General features: G+C 48.8%; 1 protein-coding gene across 2 annotated transcripts in view; it reads left to right on the top strand.

The window, feature by feature from the left end:
* LOC135820826 (uncharacterized) overlaps positions 1–21,314 on the top strand; it is a 23,146-nt gene extending 1,832 nt beyond the window's left edge. Inside the window, exons 1-3 of one of the 2 annotated variants that reach the window (XM_065333866.1) lie at positions 7,381–7,407; positions 17,184–17,214; positions 19,467–21,314. In XM_065333866.1, the coding sequence (XP_065189938.1) occupies positions 7,396–7,407; positions 17,184–17,214; positions 19,467–19,735 (312 nt within the window). In that variant the 5' untranslated portion in view covers positions 7,381–7,395 and the 3' untranslated portion in view covers positions 19,736–21,314. Of the gene's footprint in view, positions 1–7,380; positions 7,408–17,183; positions 17,215–19,466 lie in introns of those variants that run through there. The other variant, XM_065333865.1, reaches the window with a different exon arrangement.
* Positions 21,315–21,606: the final 292 nt, after the last annotated feature.

The following is a 21,606-nucleotide window of genomic DNA, read 5'->3' as shown; positions in this document are numbered from 1 at the left end:
TGCGGTTCTTTGATATCTGTTTTATTCTGCTTGGTCACAATTAGTAGCTGTCAGAGGAAGGGATATGATATGGGTGTGTGTTGGTCTTCTTGTGTCAAGTTTATAAGAAGCGTATCCTTGTGTTTATTATGAAATGATGAGACACATGCCAGTTTTCAACGCTTTTGCTTATTCCTGTATGTGTGTGTGTGTGTGCATGCGCATGTGTGTGTGTGTGTGTGTGTGTGTGTGTGTGTGTGTGTGTGTGTGTGTGTGTGTGTGTGTGTGTGTGTGTGTGTGTGTGTTTCTGTACGTGTGCATGCATGCATGTGTGAGTGCGGGCGTGCTTGAGGAAGGGATTTGTTGCGGGAAAGTTTGGTTAGTCTCCTTTTGTAAGTGCGCAAGAAGCATATCCAATCCTGAATGATGGGGCACTTCAGTACAGACTTTCAATATTGTTTGGTTAGCTAGTCGTATTACTTTTACTTGTGTGTTTGCTTTACTTGATCCGACTTACTAAAGGGGAACGTATACCCTAAATCAAATTTTCAGCAGTTGTAGTCTTCTGGGTGCTGAGTCGAATGGTTCTATTCCAAGGAAGCTAAGACACTCCCTTCCTCCTTTTTTCCCAATCGAACTCGTGCACTTCCACCGAAACTAGGTGACAGCGTTCCTGTCACTCGGGTTGAACTTTTGAACCTTTGAGTTGAACCTTACTGTGACAGTTTTAGCCTGCAGGCACGGTGACCAGGCGACTAGTGTACGCACGAGCACGTGGCCGCTTGCTCACCCGTGTTGGATTGGGAATAATGGCCGAATGCTGCATCGCAGCCTTTTGGGACTAAAACCAATCGACTTAGCGTCCAAAAGACTACAACATATGGACCAATCGCGGTCATCCGTCCTTTTATAAGAATGAAACGGCGCTTTTAGTGACTTTTTGCATACGAATCCCCATCTAGTAGGGCCTAGTCATGGAGTTTCGGTGGAAATGCGCGAGTTCGATTGGGGACAAAGGAGGGAGGGAGCGTCTCAGCTTCCTCGGACCAAGACCATTCGACTCAGCACCTCGAAGACTACATGACTGGTGAAAATTTGATTTTAGGGTATACTTCCCTACCCTTTGCTTCCGACGTCTACCAAACAAATAGAATAATCTCAGGATGGAAAAAACTTCCCAGCTACCTGACACTGTCCTTCGGTTGTCGATTAGTGATGTTGAAGAAAAAATGGCTCGAACTTCAAAAGAGGCAGCACCTCAAACTCTTAGGTGACTCAAGCGCATCGTGTTCAAATTTCGCCGTCAGAGGATGCCTGATGCTTCATGCGCAACATCGAGAAGGCCAGGTGCTGATATGGAAACCCCAATGTGGTGGAAACTTGTCACGGGGAACAAGACACTCCTAAGGGGTCATTCTGGATTGCCTCGTGGCGGATTGGAATGGCTGCAGTCGCTGTTTCCTGGGCAGAATTCAGCAAACACGTCCCCCAGAAACTCGTGCAGCAGAACAAACATCGCTTCGTCCATGATTCAGTCCACTGATCTCTCTCGCAGTCGCTCACGATGTAGGTGGCAGACGAATCAAGTTCACGAAAAAAATCACCGAGAAGCTTAGGATCGAAATAACCAACTGGCCCTGGGGTCGCCTCCGATCTCACGCGAGAAATTGGCTGCGAAATTGAAACAAATAAGTATACGGTACGTGGATTGTGCGGAGTTCTCGGAGCCGCAAAGCGTGAAGCTTATGTCTCCAATGGCCCACCGGTTCGTGCAACAGGGATGAGCGCGTATGGCTTGACTGTATGACTCAGTACGCGTCACACGGTGATGAGCAGTGTTTTTTTAAATTCGTGATCGTGTACCTGTTTGCCTCATTCGAAGGTATCGTTGGAACATCGGACAAAAACACCTACATCCACCATTCTGGCAGTCGTACTGCATGAGGAAGAGGTAAAGGCGATCATCAAAATCGGGCCTATGGAGAGAAAAAATCAAGGAAGCGCAGCGTAGCTTGGAGCATGGAATGATATCCTTCGGTACTTCCCTGACACTGTTGTGGAGGTCTGGAACAAGCTCCCGCAGTGCGTTCTGCTGAACCAGCCAACAAGGAAAGGACTGCAGACGTTCAAAGAAAAGGTCAACGCCCACCTGTGCCTTACCCGCTGGGAGTGGGCAACGGACAGGCTATGAATCAAAGAAAAAAAGGCTTTAACTCTGTACCCTCCTCCATTCACTTTGTTGGCTCTCGGATAACTTTTTATTGTGCATACTTTTCCCCGTAATCCCCCGTTATCTACCCCCCGCCCTCCCCCCCCCCCCCGTGTATTTTCTGTAATCTTTTGTTTTTGTGGAGCGCTTGGATTGAGACCCTATGGTCGGTCAAGCCGCCCCTGCCTCTCCCCACTCCTGCCATTCCATATGTCTCATCGCTACCTTGCTGTTTTGTGGGGCATCAAATGGTGTGAGGTTTTTTGTAAAAAAAAGAAAAAATGTCGACGTTTTGCAAGGTATGGTATGGTATGGTATTTTAATTTTAATTCACCAATCGAACAGGTATATCTGCCTTCTTGCCGGGATGGCCAGAGCCAACCACGGCTCCTACTAATTGATGAATATGATAATGTGAAGCAAAAGAAAAGAAAAAAATGGTACTTTGTCAGCTATATATTCCGAACTAAAAATATGGAGAGGGCAGTATGTGGATTCCATATTGAAGGGCTATGGATGGTGAAGATGCTTGTGTTTTATGATAAAAAATATAGGGAGAGAGAGACAGAGAAAGGGTTAGGGTTAGAGTGAGAGAGAGAGGTGACATACTTCCAGATGTGTCTGGAGACACCAGCAGCGATGAATACTAGAAGGTCATCACAAGAGACGATACAGTAGTAATCTATCTACCGTCTCTGGGCTGATTTTTTAGTTCCGGTGCTCATGTGTATATACCTTATTATCTCTATTACTGGAGTACAAGCGCAGTCTCTTGTAGAAGCCCAGTCTCTATTATAAGCGCACTCCAACAGGGCTTCGAAGATATACCAGCGCAGTCTCCAATATAAGCGCAGGGCTTATATTGGAGAACTGTATGGATAATGTCCATGCATGTGTCGTCACGGGTTTGAGAACCGTGAACGAACTGCCTCTACGCTCCTCGCCACGCCACACAACAAAGGACCACTACAAATTGTTAGAGAGCTTTTTCTTCTACTTCATTTCAGTAGGCGACTGGGGAACTCATAAAGAAGAACCAACACTGACAACAAACGACTGACGACTGACACTGAGACAAGACGAGACAACAGAATATATTATAGTGAAGGCGTACAACGGGGACAAGAGGAGCAAGTGTGTACCAACGGGGACAGAAGACGGTGTAGCCGCATGTACGCAGGAGTCAAAAACAGCGCAGCAGCGTGTACCACGACTCAGCAGCATGTGCATCAAAGAGACACAAAAGCAGCCACATGTACGACAAAGAGCTACACGTGCAACCACATGCAACCACAACGAAGAGACACAAGCGCAGCCACATGTACAGCACATGTTTGACGTCACACATCACATAAACACATGTTGATTTCTGTGTTAAAAGTCTCTGATCCCCGTGATCTAAAGTTAGTTCAGACTCATTCAGTGTAGATCTACGAGGAAGCACAAAACTGCAGTCCTGGAACCCATGGTACCTGCTGGGAAACGTTGTGCTACTGGTATAATGAAAAAATAATAAGCAATGCGCATGTACCAGGTGGTTCAAAAATTATAAGCCCAGTCTCTTGTTGAAGCACAGTCTCTTAAATAAGCCCGGGGTCCGGACTGGTTGAAAAATATAAGCGCTGGGTTTATAATAGAGATAATTCAGTATGCTCGAGTATTGAAGTGAACTGTTATTACCCATCAGCACTCGGCCGAAGGCCAGCAATTGGCACCCACCGGGCTAGCATCCAGCCACCAAAGGTGGGGCCATGCATCATGTGGATATTAAATATGATGGTAGGTAAACAACAGGGAGAAACACACAATACTCTTTTTTTTAACCCTTTACCGTTTTAGGTATTTGTACAGCAAAAACCGACCGTCATTGTTCATGCCATAACTTTTTTATTTTTCACTTTTATTATGTACAAAATGGGGTGATTCTGAAAGTAAAAACCCTCAGGAATGCGATGCAACAACTTTCAAGTCCAGAAAACGAACACAGATTTCACTATTTAGCACTAATAATTATTAATTGGATTTATTGCCGATCGGGCAAACTGTTGCAATATGCAATAAATCAGATCCTTGCACTGGAGTGGCTCCCTCAGGTAAGTGGATACCAGGTTCGTTCTCTGGGTGGAATGCAGGAGTGTTACCAGTCACAGCGGTGTCAGCATTGTCCCAAGCCTTGCAAATATCGACTAGTGCAGGTTGCACCGCTGGCTGTACATAGTACCTGTGCACCACGACCTCAACCCTGACGACGGCCTATTCCACGGCCGAATCCTCTCTCTCTGCCACATCCCCTTCCACCATTAGTGGCACTCATCTCAGCGACACTGTCGTCGTCTGTGACATCCATGTTACTCTCACTGGCGCTGCTTTCACTCGCCATGTCATCGTCGCGGTCGTCGTCAGAATAAATATTTTCAACAGGATTTTCTGGCTCCACAAACTCATCTTCGCTGGATGAGGCAGCGACAGAATCGTCAGGAAGGGTCTCCAGAAGCGAAAAAGCTTGCTCCGCGTCCATGGCTTGCACAGCAGGGCAGACAGTCGCGAGGCCAGCTCAAGCAAAAGTCGAAATAATCTGCAGGCAATACCAAAAGTCGCAGGGTACGCACTTTTCCCAAAGCGCATTTTTCAAGTCGCGATTTTCGCGATTTTTTATATTGCATCACACAAAAAAATTGTCGGCACCCTCTGCGCGTACATCTTGGCTACCAGTAGGGAAAATCCCAGCTCTCTGCGGTGAACCAGTCCAGCGCTGTGCGCATAGAAGTCATCGACCGCGAGCGGTCGAAATTTGTACGTACAAACGGTAAAGGGTTAAATATCGATCATAGGAAACACTAGAGGGTTTGGAGGAAAATAGGACCGAAAGAACTCCACCACCCACCCCAGAGCATTACAAATCAAGGACCTCCCGCAGGATAGCTGCCGAGCCAAGGAGAGCATTCTTTTGCAATTCAGACACAGAGCAGTAGCTGGTGATACCTATGGTGTCAAGGTATCCTGGCAACTGTGTGGAAAAAGTGCCTAAAGTTCCATATACCACAGGAACAATCTGAGACTCAACTTGCCGTAGGCGATGTACTTTGCAAACAAGAAGTAGAAATGAAATGAGACGGTGAAACAAACAGACATCGTCACGTTACTATGGCTGCCGGTTTTCAACACTTTTGCTTACTCCTTTTGTGTGTATTTCTCTCCATGCATGTGGGCGTGTGTGCGTGCACGCGTGTTTGCTTGCTACATGACCGGGACATTTGTTCTATGCTTGATGTTGGCCTCTTTGCAGTGGGAGAATTTCGTAAGTAACAGTGATAGCTGTTCTGTGTATTTACCGTGAAAAATGCCGGTGTTGTGCCCAATCAATCAATTTTGTAAGAATAGGATGGGTTTTTATAGAAACGGATGATAATTTACCATCAAAGACATATTCAAGTCATTGATAAGTCCATTGCGCAATGACGTAATTTGTACCATAGACACCCCAGACATCCACCTGGGCATGGTCGTCTGGGGTGTTGAACAGTGCATTCCTGATCCCAGTGTACTCACATGCATTTCTCATACCTTCCACATTTGGCAATGCGCAATGGGCTTATTGATGAGGGTACTGGTGGTTTGTTCTAAGTACAGTGCTGCCATGTCAAAATTGTCCCAGTGTATATGTATTTTAGCAGAGGCACAATCTAACACACAGCCTGGCCGCAAAACATTGCCAAGGCATTGTAGTACCCAGCACTAGTTTCTAGTACTAAGGATGAATTCCATCGACAAGCACGGTTGTATATTGTGTTTACCTCCCCCCCCCCCCCCATTCATCGCTGCTGGTGTCTCCAGGCGAGGACGTCCGTTCTTGGATGTAGGTTGCCCACCCTCCAGAGAGCTGTTTCGCTCATCCAGACCTCCTCAGTGGATGTATAATGAATGAATAGTAGATAAAGGAATGAATACACACAGTTGTGCACTTTCTACAGAGAAAAGTAGCATACCCAAAGAAGGTGATGGTGACGAAAGTTCTAAGGGTAATGACAAAATGCACAGTGCTGGTGCGACATGCATACCCATGGCGCTAGAATTTAAGGGGGTAGTTAAGGCAAAAATTAAAATTTCACCAGTTGTAGTCTTCGGAGTGCTGAGTCGAATGGTCTTGGTTCGAGAAAGCCGAGACGCTCCCTTCCTACTTGAATCCCAATCGAACTCGCGCACTTCCACCGAAACTGGGTGACTGCACCCTACTACATGGGGATTTGTATGCAAAATGTCACTAAAAGCGCCATTTCGTTCTTTTATAAGCACGGATGACCGCGATTGGCCCATATGTTGTAGTCTTTTGGACGCTGAGTCGACTGGTTTTGGTCCGAAAAGGCTGCGATGCAGCGTTCCTCCTTTATTCCCAATCGAACATGGTTGAACAAGTGGTCACGTGCTCCTGGGTGCCCAAATCACCTGATCACCACGCCAGCAGGCGACAACTTTCACACCAAGGTTCAACTCGAGTGACAGGACTGCACCCAAAAAAGGTCAAACAGGCTAGTAAGTTGTACCCTGCAGGCACGGTGACCAGGTGACTGGTGTACGCAGGAGCACGTGACCGCTTGTTCAACCATGTTCGATTGGGAATAAAGGAGGAACGCTGCATCGCAGCCTTTTCGGACCAAAACCAGTCGACTCAGGGTCCAAAAGACTACAACATATGGGCCAATCGCGGTCATCCGTGCTTTTATAAGAACGAAATGGCGCTTTTAGTGACATTTTGCATACAAATCCCCATGTAGTAGGGCGCAGTCACCCAGTTTCGGTGGCAGTGCGCGAGTTCGATTGGGATTCAAGTAGGAAGGGAGCGTCTCAGCTTTCTCGGACCAAGATCATTCGACTCAGCACCCCGAAGACTACAACTGGTGAAATTTTAATTTTTGCCTTAACTTCCCCTTTAACCACATGCATGAAGAAGACAATTGATTAGAAGTTCGCACTAGCGGTGCAACACTTACATGCATAACTTGATGATATATTGAAAATACTGGTTCAGTAGAAACATGACGACGCTGTGAAACGGTCGAACGTTGTCACATCGCTATGGCTGCCGGTTTTCAACACTTTTGCTTAATCTTTTGTGTATATTTGTGTGCATGCATGCGTTCGTGCGTGTGTGTTTGTGTGCTATTTGACCGGGACATATTGTTCTATACTTGACGTTGGCCTCTTTGCAGATGGCGTCTTTCGTAAGTACCTTTGGTAGCTATTCTGTGTATTTACCGTGCAATATGCCGGTGTTGTGCCCAATGAATCAATTTTGTAACCCTAGGATCTGGATTTTATAGAAGCGGATGATAATTTACCATCAAAGACGTCTTCAGCTGTTCATTGTGCGTACCCCCGCCCCAATCCATCGCTGCGGGTGTCTCCTGGCAAGGAAGTCCCTTCTTGGTTGTATGTTGCATACCGTCCAGAGAGCTGTTTCGCTCTTGAGTGAAGTCAGTGATTGATGAGGGTACTGGGGGTTTGTTCTAAGTACAGTGCTGCCCCGTAAAAATTGTCCCAGTGTATATTATGTATATAGCAGAGGCACAATCTAGCACACAGCCTGGCTGTAACCGTGATTGCCAGGGCCTTCTAGTACCCAGCACTAGTTTTCAGCAGGATCAATTCCATTGACAAGCATTGTAGTACATCGTGCTTACACCCCCCCCCCCCCCCTCCCTCAAATGAAATGAAAGTTATGAATCATCTGTGTTAGTTTCAAGTTGTAAACACATCCATCCCCGGATAGGCTCCAAGCTGCACCGCAAGACTAAATTATTGCCAATATTTCACCCATTGGGCATCTTCAGGGCCATGATAAGGAGGGTGGGGGAGGGGGGGGGGGGGAGAGGCAAGCATGACATATAAAGAACAAATCCTTTCAAAGAAGGACCAGACCCAAAGACAACATGAACTTGCAGACTGAACTTACGAACACGTCGTGAGACACTAACGTCAAGTGAGTCGCTGATGAAGGCCAGCTTGATGACTGACTTGAACTCCGGGTTGTGTCTATGTTTGTTGTGATGCTAATGTTCCCGTTGACCCGGGCGATGATCTTGCCATTGTCACTTCTCCTTAGCTACTTGCCTTGCTGCCTTTATCGTGGTTCGTGGATTGTCATTTTTCTTGAGTAGCTCTTTGATTATCGACATGCTCCTGTCTTCAGCTTCTGGTGTCGACGAATTGCGGATGGCCTGAGAGAACTGGATTGTCTCATACATAAATCTCAACTTGAGCATTTCCACACTTGATACTATTCTTGGACGAAATATTGGGAGTACTTTTGTAGCGACCTGACTCACTGAGTATTACGTCATTCTACAAACGCATGCGCAAGAAATAAAATCATTCTCTTTGGTCACAACTTCTTCCTTGTCCGGTTGGCCAAAGTAGCCATCGTCTAGGGCCCGACGTAAAACCCTTATATTGGTGACCCCAGACGCTGCGCTCTTCGGAGTTTTGAGCATGCCATCCCTGAGCTCGGCCCGCCGCAGTTTTCTGCTCGCCTCAACTCTCGGGATCCCGTCAATCGCCGGCTGTTGACGTAAAACATGAGCCTCACCACCACTCGTCACTGGATCCGCCTCGGAGCTGCTGTGACCCCTGCCACCCTCCCGGTCCACCTGGATACCCCGCTATCCTGCCACGGCACATCGTCCAGTCGTCTTCGTCTTCGTCCTGGCCTCAAGCTGGAAATTGGCCACCTCTACCCGTCGTACCAGCTCCCTCACTGTGCACGCATGCAGGCACACGCCCGGCACCGGACCCCTTGGAGCTGCGCTCGCCTCCATCTGTCCCCGCCGCACTCGGCACGCCTCACCCCAGTGCAGCGCTCCTGCTGGTATCCCGCCAAGCCTGCAGCATGCAGCCGCCTTTGACATGATAATACTTGTTCTGGAGTATTCCAAGCTTGTGGTGAATCTTGCATGACCTTTCATTGTACTCAGGTTTCATTTCTTTTATTGTAGTGCATGCTGCTGGCGCCTGATGTATTGACTATTGCTACCGCAGGCCAGTCTCAACCTTTGCATTGTCTGAGATTCAAGTAGCGTATCGTTTGATGCATGTGCTGTCTCCATGCTATCTAGTCGTAATATATTCACTCGTCTTTGCATTTGTGCACAGTCCTGTGGATACTCGCAGGCTGCGGTTGCGCTCTCGCTTTGGTCATTCTAGAATGTATACTTCCATGCCTTTGAAGTTTTTTAGTTGTTAGTTTTGAGCTGTAGGAAGCAGTTTACAGTTTTTGTTCTTGCAGTTTTATCTCAGAGGAGAAAGTTCTTGGTCTCATACTGTTACGAGTTGCTGTTGTATCTGGTTGAACGCATGCCGGGGCAACAGAGGGCAGCATGAGTAGCCATAGTGGTCCTATTCGAGCCGGATCTCAGAGCCAGATCCAAGAAGTCCTGCGCGACGACGAGCAAGTCCCAGGCGCTGAGTGTAGACGGAGCTCGCGGTCTACCAAAGGGAGACCGCCGAGCAGATACGGGTTTGATAACTGGAGTGACGTTCCGGACAGCGTGAGCTCTGCAGGACATGCACCCTCGAAAGTTTCAGGAACTGCTGCGTCGCAGGCGTCACTTCGTGCAGAGATGCTTCGTGTAGAACTTGAGGCTGCAAAGCAAATCGCTGAGCTGGAGGAGGAAGCCGAGACACGCAAGTTGGCTCGTGAGACAAGTTTGGTGCAGAAGGAACTGGAGGTTCGAAGAGCCGAGGCTGAATCTGCAGCTGCACTACGATCCGGGTCAGGGAGCAAAGTGTCGTCTCGCAAATCAGAGACTGGAAACGCTGCATCCAGTGGCAGGGCAATATTGACTGCCAAGAGTCTTGCTGAGCACGACAAGTTGGTCGGACCTGGTCGAAAATTCGTATTACCACCGCGTGAGCACTTCAGAACGATGAGTGATGTCGGTGGAGTGAACGGACAACGCGACCACGGCAAGCCAAGGAGTTTGCAAGGTACGCTTCGTACTGTGAATGCGCCCACACAACCTGAGGCTGTATTAGGTGTGGCGGAAGACAGCCCAGCTCAGTCAAGTACATGTAGTGTCAATGCGTTTGGCGTGCCTGCCCTGGGGCCAGTGGCGCAAGCATTCATGCGCGCGCCCGCTCAAAAGTCTGTGACCAGTACAGTGCTGTCAGTAGTGCCAGCCAAGAAGTCAATGGCCAGTGGTGCGCCTGTAGGACGTACTACAGTGTCCATACAGGCAGCTAGTAATGCAGTGCCTGTACAGCCAGCAATAAGCAGTGCAGCAGTACAATCAAGACTGCCTGGCAGTAACAAGAAGGCAGTATCAATGCTGAATGCAACACCACCATGGCATACAGCAGTGGCCAAACAGCAGCCACCAACACCAGTGGCAGTGCAAGAACACTCCAAGCAGGTGCTAAACCCGCAAGCAGAGTCCTTCATGCCCTACCCACCTCAACTGCAGACACTACACCCTGCTAGTTTCAGCTTTCACGTGAAGCCACTGGAGCTACCAAAGTTCTCTGGCAAGACTAGTGACTACGACCGGTGGAAGCAGAACTTTCGCCGCGTTGTTGACGAAGATCCACTAACGACTGAAGCGTACAAACTTGCACAACTGCGTGAGTGTCTCATGCATGGCACGGCCAGCGACCTTGTTGATGGCGTGCTTGACGGTCCAGGAGCCTACCACACCATCCTTAGGGAGCTAGATGCATGGTATGGCGGCGACAATCGCACTGTTGAGCGCCAAGAGAAGGAGATTTTGCAGTGGCCGAAGCTAAAAGAGTCAGACGACAACTTTGCCAAGTTTGTCCTCAGACTCCGGACGATGCTCATGAATATGGAGATGTGTGCAGTAACACCGGGCCGTGAGTTGTACCTATCGGTTACGCAGAAGTTGCCGAAATCGCTGTTGCTTAGGTACATGGAGAAGTATGACGATGCTGACTGTGATATTTACCAGCTAACACAGTGGCTCCTCAGACGCGTCAACACACTACGCCGTGCCGATGAACGACTCCGGTCGACAGAAGTCACTGCCTCAGCACCAGCACCAGCAAGATCATGGTCGAAGCAGAGTGCTACAAAGTCTGAACGAACATTTGTGGCAACTAGCAAGGATGCAGGTGCCGACAGAAGCTGCCCCTCGTGTGGCAAGGCGCATCAGCTCCACCGCTGCCCCGATTTCATTAAGATGGAGGTCAGGGACCGATGGAAAGTCATCAAGTCCAAGCCAGATGTCTGCGCCCTATGCTTCGGTCTCAATCATCGCGCAAAGACTTGTACCAGGCAACCCTGTTCAAAGTGCAGCCGCACGCATCATGACATGCTACACTACAACATCCGACGCTCGGATTCCGCTGCAGACCCATCAAATGCCGCAATCAAGGCCAACGCAGCTTCGGCCAGCAGTGGCGGTCCTGCCAAGATTGCTACAACATATTGCGCAAGTCATCAGCCAGAGATTGACAGTGGCGAGTCATTCATGGTTGTGCCTGTTGTATTCCGACACAATGGTGTGAGCCTCCAAGGTAATGCACTCCTGGACCCAGCATCGTCCACGAGTTATGTCCAGCAGTCCGTGGCAACAGCCCTCAATGTGCGTGGACCCAAGCGGCAGCTCGTCACTTCCGGAGTAGGCGGCAAGCAGACCGCAGCAAGACGTGAGCATGTACAGATCCAAGTGGCGGCTCTGGGCGACAAGACCATGAACAAGCTTGAAGCTTGGGTTCTGCCCACCGTCACCGTGCCATTACCGGCAGTGAACTGGAATCAGCACAAGAGCAGCTGGCCGCATCTCAGTGATATTGACTTCCCATCCATCAAGGGCAGTCAGATCGACGCGCTTATCGGCCTGAATGCCATCGAGCTTCATGCTACTCTAGAAGAACGGCGAGCAGAAACAGCAAGAGCGCCCATTGCTCGACGAACTCCTCTCGGGTGGGTGTGCATTGGTACAGGAGTCGACACCACTCGTGCAATCACAGCTACTACACCAGCTACTGACACAGTGCTAACTGATGGGCTGACCGAGCTAGTAGAGAAAATCTGGCGAGATGAGTCGGCGGGCACAGATAACCCACTAGAGGAGACGCCTTCACCCGATGACAGAAGAGCCGAGGAGCTCACGAGCCAATCAATCAGCTGCAACGGCAACCGGGTAACTGTCCGAATCCCATGGGTCAATGACAGCGGTAAGCCACGTGTCAGGTCCAACAGAGCTCAGGCTGAGCAGCGGCTCCGCAGTCTACAACGCTCGCTACAGTCACGGCCAGCCGTGAAGCAGCAGTACTCTGACGTTATGCAGAAACACATTGCCAAGGGTTACGTGAGACGCGTGGACCCGGATGAGATAGCCAAAGACGGCAACGACCAGTGGTACCTACCCCATTTCCCGGTAGTACGCTCAGATAAATCCACGTCAAAAGTGAGAATAGTATTTGACGGTGCAGCCCGCTGGGATGGACACTCCATCAACGATGAGATGTTTACAGGTCCTGCACTTCAAAACGACATGACCAGTGTGTTGATCCGATTCTCACTGGAACCAGTTGCGCTTGTTGGTGATGTGTCGGAGATGTTCCTCCAAGTCAAACTGGCGGAACGTGACCAGCGCTATCATCGCTTTCTGTGGTATGATGACAATGGCCAAGTGCAGGTGTATCAGTTCACCCGTGTGCTCTTCGGCGCTAAGGCGTCACCGTATCTGGCAGGACGAGCGGTGAAAGAGGTCATCAAGCACCACGGTGATGAGTACGACTCTGACGTCGTGCAGTGCCTAAGCAAAGACCTCTACGTTGACGACATGCTGTCATCACTACCATCCACACAGCGTGCCATCCAGGCCAGAGAGCAAACGCAGCAGCTACTTGCCAAGGGCGGTTTTCACATGCGAAAATGGCTGTCGAACAAAGCTGAAGTGATGAACACCATACCAGAGGAAGATAGGTCACCTGATGTCGTCCGAGATGTGGACAGTGACACCAGCCTCCCAACTGTCAAGACTCTCGGCGTCAGTTGGAACGCCGAGAAGGATGCCTTCACCTTCCAGCATCAAATGAAGGACATCACGACATTCACCCGACGCTCTGTGTTGCGCGGCCTGGCCTCCATATTCGATCCGCGTGGCCTGATCTCGCCATACGTCATCACGGCTAAGGTACTCCTGCAGGATGCCTGGTTGCTGGGACAGGGATGGGACGACCTGCTGCCAAAGGAACAAGTCGTCAAGTGGCAGGGTTGGTTCCAAGGCCTCCCAGACCTGAGTAACCTGGAGATCAGCCGCTGTTTCAAGGATCCACAACAGCCATCCGAAGACGCCAGTCTTTCCGTGCACTGCTTCTCCGACGCCTCAGATCGGGCGATAGCAGCCGCTGTGTATGTCAGAGCCAGCTACCCAGACGGTACCACCCGAATAACGCTAGCGATGTCGAAAGCGAAGCCGGCACCAGTGAGGCGACAGACGATCCCGCAGCTTGAACTGAGAGCAGCTGTGCTTGGCGTTCGCGTTAGTCATCTCGTCGCTGAATCCATCGGTATCCCAGTGTCAGCTCACACATTTTGGACGGACTCGATGAACGTCTTGGGCTGGGTCCAAAGCCACAGCCGGCGCTACAAAGTGGACATTGGCAACCGAATCTCTGAGCTCCAGACCTCAACGAGAGCACACCAGTGGCGACATGTTCCCGGAAAGAACAACCCTGCAGACAAAGGTACTCGTGGTTTGTCTGCTGCATTACTGTGCCGTGACACAGTGTGGTGGTCCGGTCCACAGTTTCTTCGCCAGCAGCCAGATGAGTGGCCTCAGATGAAGGAAGTCAGCACATCCTCGCTGCCTGGTCAGCTCAAGACGGCGCTAGTTCCAGTCGTCCCTCCACCCTCCGAGATCCTGGGTCGCTTTAGCACATGGTCGCGACTGGTACGCGTGACAGCATGGTGCAAGCGATTTGTGGCAAACTGTCGGCAGGCAGTCAGTGACAGCAAGTCCACGAAGGGGGATGCCGCATCGGACAGCAAGTCCAGCACGCCAGTGAGAGTGCCAGTACAGCTTGGCGGCACCCGCTCCATCAGTGTTCCAGTTCTCAGCACTGACGAAGTATCAGTAGCAGAGCGGCACTGGATTGCAACTGCCCAGAAGGATTGCCATGGTACAGCATACCATCGTCTACAGTCTAGGCAACCGATGTTAAAATCGGACCCTCTGGCACCTCTCTGTCCCCAGTTCGATAGTGCAACAGAGTCACCCCTGATGACGGTAGGAGGTCGATTGCAAGCTACAAAGAACATGCCAAGTGGCGTACGCCACCCAGTCATCCTACCAGCAAAGCACCGAGTAACCCAGCTGATAATCGAACAGGAAGATCATCGGTGCTTCCATGCAGTTGGGCCACAGCATCTTCTGGCCAATCTGCGACAACGCTACTGGATTGTTCACGGAACATCAACAGTCAAGGCCGTTCGAAGCAACTGCGTCACTTGCCGTAAGAACCGTGCGGAGCCAGCGTCCCAGATGATGGGCCAGATTCCAGACTTCCGAGTTGCAGGCTCGTTGAAACCGTTCAGCCGTACAGGAGTTGATTACGCGGGTCCCTTCCTGACCAAGCAGGGCCGAGGTAAGACGCAGGCTAAGCGGTACCTGTGCCTGTTCACTTGCCTTGAGACTCGTGCCTGTCACCTAGAGGTATCCTATGGCCTCTCCACCGAGTCATTCCTGTTAGCATTTGAGAGATTCACAAAGCGCCGTGGTGTCCCGCTTGAAATGGTCAGCGACAACGGGACCAACTTCACTGCCGCGGAGCGAGAACTCCGTGAGGCCGTCCGGGCCATGGACAAGGAGAAGATCGAGAAGCGACTGGTCAGTGATGGCGTGCGATGGCGCTTCAACCCACCTAGAGCACCACATTTCGGCGGCGTATTCGAATCCCTCATCAAGACGGCTAAGCGCGGACTCACAGCAGTACTTGGGAAAGCGGACGTCACAGATGAAGAGTTAGTGACTGCCATGTGCCAGGTTGAGGGCATGATGAACTCGCGCCCGCTGACAGTTGTAAGTGCCGATGCAGCTGATTTGCAGCCTCTAACACCAGCACATTTCCTCGTCGGACGACTCGACCCACCAATGGCTCTGGAAGTGAAAGCAGACGAGCACCCCAGCAGAGACCCACGCAAACGTTGGTTGTATGTTCAGCGGCTTGTAGCAGACGTGTGGAACAGGTGGCGAGATGAGTATGTTCCCTTGTTGAATGTCCGTCGTAAGTGGCAACGTCAAGGTCGCAATGTAGCCGTAGGTGACATCATGCTGTGTCTTACATCAAACACTCCCCGTGGAACATGGCCCATGGGTAGAGTCACAGCAGTGCATCCTGGTGCAGACAAGCTCGTCCGAGTAGTGGATATTAAGATCGGCGACAAGATCTACCGACGGTCTATCCACCATCTAGTACCTATTCTGGACACCGAGTAGTTTGTGCCTTGTGTATCTGAAGTGCTACAGGCAGCCCTGTGACAGCACTCTCTCTCTCTCTCTCTCTCTCTCTCAACCTATGAAGTTTTTCTTTCATCATACAGTACCGTAGTAGTACTCACTCGTCACAGTTTGTTTGCTGACCCTGTGCTCGTGAGTGAAGGGGGATATGTTCTGGAGTATTCCAAGCTTGTGGTGAATCTTGCATGACCTTTCATTGTACTCAGGTTTCATTTCTTTTATTGTAGTGCATGCTGCTGGCGCCTGATGTATTGACTATTGCTACCGCAGGCCAGTCTCAACCTTTGCATTGTCTGAGATTCAAGTAGCGTATCGTTTGATGCATGTGCTGTCTCCATGCTATCTAGTCGTAATATATTCACTCGTCTTTGCATTTGTGCACAGTCCTGTGGATACTCGCAGGCTGCGGTTGCGCTCTCGCTTTGGTCATTCTAGAATGTATACTTCCATGCCTTTGAAGTTTTTTAGTTGTTAGTTTTGAGCTGTAGGAAGCAGTTTACAGTTTTTGTTCTTGCAGTTTTATCTCAGAGGAGAAAGTTCTTGGTCTCATACTGTTACGAGTTGCTGTTGTATCTGGTTGAACGCATGCCGGGGCAACAGAGGGCAGCATGAGTAGCCAATACTCCTCTGTCACGCGTACATTTCCTTTCTTTCCGCCTCTGACACGATAACACTCCTCTGTCAAGCGTACATTTCTTCTTTTCTTTCTTTCTGCCTCTGACATGCTCTCCACCTCTGTCACGTTAACACACCTCTGACATGTTAACCCGCCTCTGTCATGCATCTCTCTCATTTTCGCTTTCTGCATTTTTGTTTTGTTTCGGCCTTTGTTGCCACGTCACAAACAAATTTCATACACGCAGCGCTGCAGCGCTCTCGCCTGTACATATGTATCATATTATTATATTTTTGCCTTTCCGCCTTGTACATGCTGCGATTCCTTTCTCTTCTCTTTCTTTTTTCTTGTTTATCGTGCTTCGCTCCTCCCGACCTCACCACTGGCGGGGGAGTACTGTAGCGACCTGACTCACTGAGTATTACGTCATTCCACAAACGCATGCGCAAGAAATAAAATCATTCTCTTTGTTCACAACTTCTTCGTTGTCCGGTTGGCCAAAGTAGCCGTCGTCTACGGCCCGACGTAAAACCCTAAACTTTATTCTTGTCGTGCAGCTGGGAGCATATTCAGGGATGGAGGTGTTTGCAAGTGGAAAAAAAACACTGCATTGGGGCTGGAGAGTGTTGAGGAATTGTGACGTGTATCAGTTGTGGCAGCAAATGCAAATAAGTGGCATTGTACAGTGACACCCTCAACGCAGCTCAGCACATATCAAATGAGTTGTTATGGATATTCAATTATTCATAAGTGATTATCTATACCTTCCAGCCATTCATTTTCTGAACTTTGCTAATTAGGTCTTTGTGATCAAAAGAGCTGTCTGATAGAATTCAATGCCTACTTGAAATCTCATTTTGCTAATCATCATTTCATATCATTGTTATGGTGTTGTGTGCAGCGTCAGGAATTGAAGGAAATTGCCCTGGCCAGTAAGTTGAGTATTTCTTTAAAATCGTTCAGACACTCCTTGGTGCTTGTTTCCAATTACATGTGTGGGGTATGGGAAGGCAGCGGGGGCTCAATTTCATGGATACTCCTTGAGACAGTTCCAAAATTAGTTTCAGCTGTTAGGACGTGATGTGATACGGCCCAAGTACTTCAGAGGTTTTTTCCCAAGATATCTTACCATATTTAGCTTTGACAGCAAATGCATGTAAAGGCAAGGGTAATTAGGGGAAGTTCACCCTACTATGAAAAATTCACAACCCGTAGCGAAAAATGCACTGATTCCAATGGTGAAAGTCCCAGGTTGATTGGAGCAGTCGCTCCCGAGTTATACACGCTTGAAGTTTGCACTAAATTTGGTGACATGATGACGTCATTAACTTGCCCAGACCAGGCCGAATTTATGACGTCAGAGAGATAGACTTTGTATGGGAGTAAATGGGGAAATTTCAGTATTTCGGCCCTCCAGTGTCCCAAACAGGGAAAAAGGGACAGATAGCACTTTTTCCTCTTTGTTTGTCCTTCGTGTGAAAAGGAAGCTCATGATCAACAACAATGAACACAATCCTGAACTAGTTTTTGTACAACACTCTTCAGGAGGTGATGTTGTACTGCTGAGAAATATGCAAGTAACTAATCGTATGTGAACAAATGAACCAAACAAAGTGAGACCTAAAACTGTATCAAGCTTGCACTCCGATAATGACGGATAACTCTTAGGAGTAAGGAATGAAAGATGCATCGCAGTCCACTTCTCGGACCATTACCATCGGATTCTGGGCCCTGAGGACTACAGGTTCTGCAAAGTCCATTGTCATCCGTGCTTCTTTGAGCATGAGAACGAGATGACATTTCGAATGAAATCTTCCATCCAAATGCCTATCCAGTAGGGTGCACTCCTCCCAATTTGGTGGAGGTGCACAAATTCAATTGGGGCATAGGAGGATCGGAGTGTCGAAGCTTCCTCGGACCAACACCATTTGGCACAGGGCGCAGAACCCTGCAAGTGATGACACTTGGATTTTAGACCAGACTTCCCCTTAAGGCATTGTGACGTGAGATAAGAAAACGTGCGTGTTGCTTCCTGCATGGGAGCTCGCGCTTTTCCTGCCGACTTGACGTGACACTTGACTGGTTGACGACTGCCAACTGGAGCACATGAGAAGTCCATCGACCCTATTATTGGCTTAGCAAACCTGGAAGAAAGTACCGTTCCCTGCAAACTTCCATGGAAGACTGAAAATTGGCTTCTCAAACATGAACATGCCCCTCATATGATGGAATTTCATTAGCCTACTCAAGCTCAACTGATGAGGGGTGAATTCCCGGAAACACTGTTTATTGAGCAGGGAGTGGTGCTTTCATGAGGGTTTGCCTAGCTAGTGGAAGGTTCAACGTGCTAGTCATGTTCTGGGGACAGCAGTCACGAGTCAGTCAAGTGTCCAGCTGCTGATGTGAGCTCCATGAAGGAACATCCAAGTTAGTCAGAGAGTTGTCAGAGATCCTGTGAGCAAACATTTGCCGAAGAGAAGAAGATTTGCTTATTCTTCCGAGGACCTGAGAAGGAAAGATCAAAACCCATGCAAAAGAGGAAACCCCAAGGGCCCCTTCTCCTACCCATGCTCCTGCCCATGCTCCAACAGTCCATTCATCCGAAAACCGGCACCCTAACCTTGTGATGTTCTGTGCAATTGAAAAGCTGGCATGCGAAACCCACTAAATCCATTTCATCACTTTCTGGATAATGGCCAAAAAATGGATTCATTTATGTGCAGTCTGTATCTAAAGCCATATTTGGGTTCCAGTTTGGAAATGGTTCTAGTCAGATTTTGAATGTGAAATTTTTGTCTGGTGGTGCCCCTAGACCATTTGATTACACTGAGCTGAGATTCTGATTCTCTCAAATTTGACGCTTATCGGTTTTGCATCTATAATGGACTTTAGGGTGCTGGGTGTCCATTTCTGTCGTTGAGCACTGTACTGTACGACAAACATGCACCCGTACTGCCATAGAGCAGTCATGTACAGCATGGCCGGAATGTTCAATCCGTTTCAGGAATACAGAAACTTGGGAATTTAGTTATAGTATAACCTTCGGATGAACGGACGTTTTCGTAATCTTTTCCGGCTGGGTTCTATTATTGTTGCCTCAAACTTTGATTTCCAAAATTTTTCCAATGTACTAGTAATGAGATTGCGTTATTGTCTACCTTTGTTATTCCCATCAAACTTACAGGCCTCGCCCGAGCTCAGCTCTATGAGTATCTGCAAGCCCAACTCCAAGCAAGAAAGATCGAAAAATGTGTTGTGGGTGGTGTCTCTGGATCGTCGGGCAAGCGGCGGGGAAGAAAGAAAGGTGGCGGCGCCAGAGGAGGTGGTGGAGGGACGTATGCGCTCGGGCAGAGCGAGGCGTGGACCATGTACTTAGTGAACCGCGACGGCATAGGTCGGCCGGTGCCCGTTCCGGCTTCGCTTGCACTGGGCCGGCAAGCGAAGCTCCTGTGAGCACTACAAACGCTGATGTTTGTAATGTGCTCATCACCATGACAGTATACCGAAGGTCCCTTGAACTAGTGTTCCGCTCTGCGAACACGCTTCACACCAGTATGACTGTAAGTAATACTCGGGTACAGTTGATCGAAGAAAACAGAAAACGAGAAAAAAAGAATATCCTTGATTCAAGAAAAACAGAAAACGTGAAAAAGAAGATCCTTGATTGACGAAAAACAGAAAACGTGAAAAAAAGAATATCCTTCATCATGGCCACAGACTTGAGTAATCAGAGCCACACGGAGAGAGAGAGAGAAGCTCTTGTAAAAGACTGCCCATGGCGATGGGACATTTCTTCCGAGATTTCCAGTGTCCTTTACCCGTTGGCGCTGGTAATGGCATGCGGTATGTCATGCATGCAACGCGCCTATGATGGGCTCCACTGCACCATAGACACTGGTGTAGGCGCATATTCAACATACTGAACTTGCCTCGGACAATTTAAATGTGATCTCAGCAGACTGGATGGGCCTCAGTCGATCAAAAATAATTTTGTGTAAGTTTTTTTTGCCTAACGCATATCCTGACTTCATGGCTGTCTTATTGTGTCCCCATACATTTCTTTCTATGATGCCGCAACATTGCCGTGGCATCTGAACAACCATTCTATGATGCCGCAACGTTGCCCTGGCATCTGAACAACCATTTCCGTTTAAAAAAATATTGTAATTCATGCATGATGCTTTTTGTTGGCTCTTCTGCCTGGATTTCATTGACAAATACCATGGATCCTTCCATGAGTGACATGCAAACTTTAGTACCTATTATTATGCATGTTTTAGAACCCGTCGATGGTTTCAGTCTTACAGACAACCGTTGTATTCTTTTTATAAAGTTTTTTTCTTCTAGGAATGAGCCGCCACGCGGCTGTCCACGGCGGATGGTTTCCGTCAGCTTCGAATGCTTTGTACTGTACATGTATGGCTGTACCATCTCCACCGGGAAGGTGCGTAGCCTCTCGGGGGCTTCTTTTTTCTTTATTTTTTATTATCTCTCAATGCCGCTTGCCTTGCATGTCTATCATTAACTGCTGTTTGTTGGTGCAGTATGCTCTTTGCCTGCTGTGCATAAGCCGTATTAAACTTGTCGAATGTGGACGAACAGCAGCCTGTCGTTGCCTCTGTTCATTGCCAGCATAATACTTCAGAAGTGTGTTGTCTTTCAATATACTCTACATTCGCCTGTGTGCTACTCTGCATCATATTTCACTTGCTCAAATAGTACTCAGATAGCGCTCGAATAGTGCTCGAATAGCGCTCGAATAGTGCTCAGTGTATTCCATCCATTGCATCGACCACTGGAATGTTTTACTGCTATGTTTTCTATAGTGTCGCTTACACGTCTTGTTCTTTGGCACCCCCGGCCGGGGTATGCCGGCCTTAGAGCTATGGACTTTTGATGATCACGATGATGATGGTGATAACCTACCGGTGTTGATACTTGTTATATCATGTGACCATTGTCATGTCATGTGACCATTGTCATGTCATGTGACCATTGTCATGTCACGTGACCATTGTCATCAGTACAACCAGCATGGCAACTCGCAGGAATAGACGACTCAGAATGTGCAGTGCCTGTGCGTGCATGTAAGAGTGGGTCATGCTGGCGGGACTATGGCAGGCATGACGATTTGAGCATGCATGTCAGATTGGATTACACTGGCGCTACTGCATGATATGTATGTAAGCCTCTATAGCGATATATTCTGGAATCCCACCACTACAACTGTTGTAGAGTGCAAGGTCCTTGACCAGACCTGGAATACAGGGGGGAGGGGGGCATGCTAGTAGGGTAATACCCCTACAACTGTTGTAAGGGTCCAA

This window comes from Sycon ciliatum, chromosome 7 (genome assembly GCF_964019385.1).
Source record: "Sycon ciliatum chromosome 7, ocSycCili1.1, whole genome shotgun sequence".
Classification (NCBI taxonomy): domain Eukaryota; kingdom Metazoa; phylum Porifera; class Calcarea; order Leucosolenida; family Sycettidae; genus Sycon; species Sycon ciliatum.
Note: the sequence above shows the minus strand (reverse complement) of the source record. Positions and strands in the feature narration are given on the sequence as shown.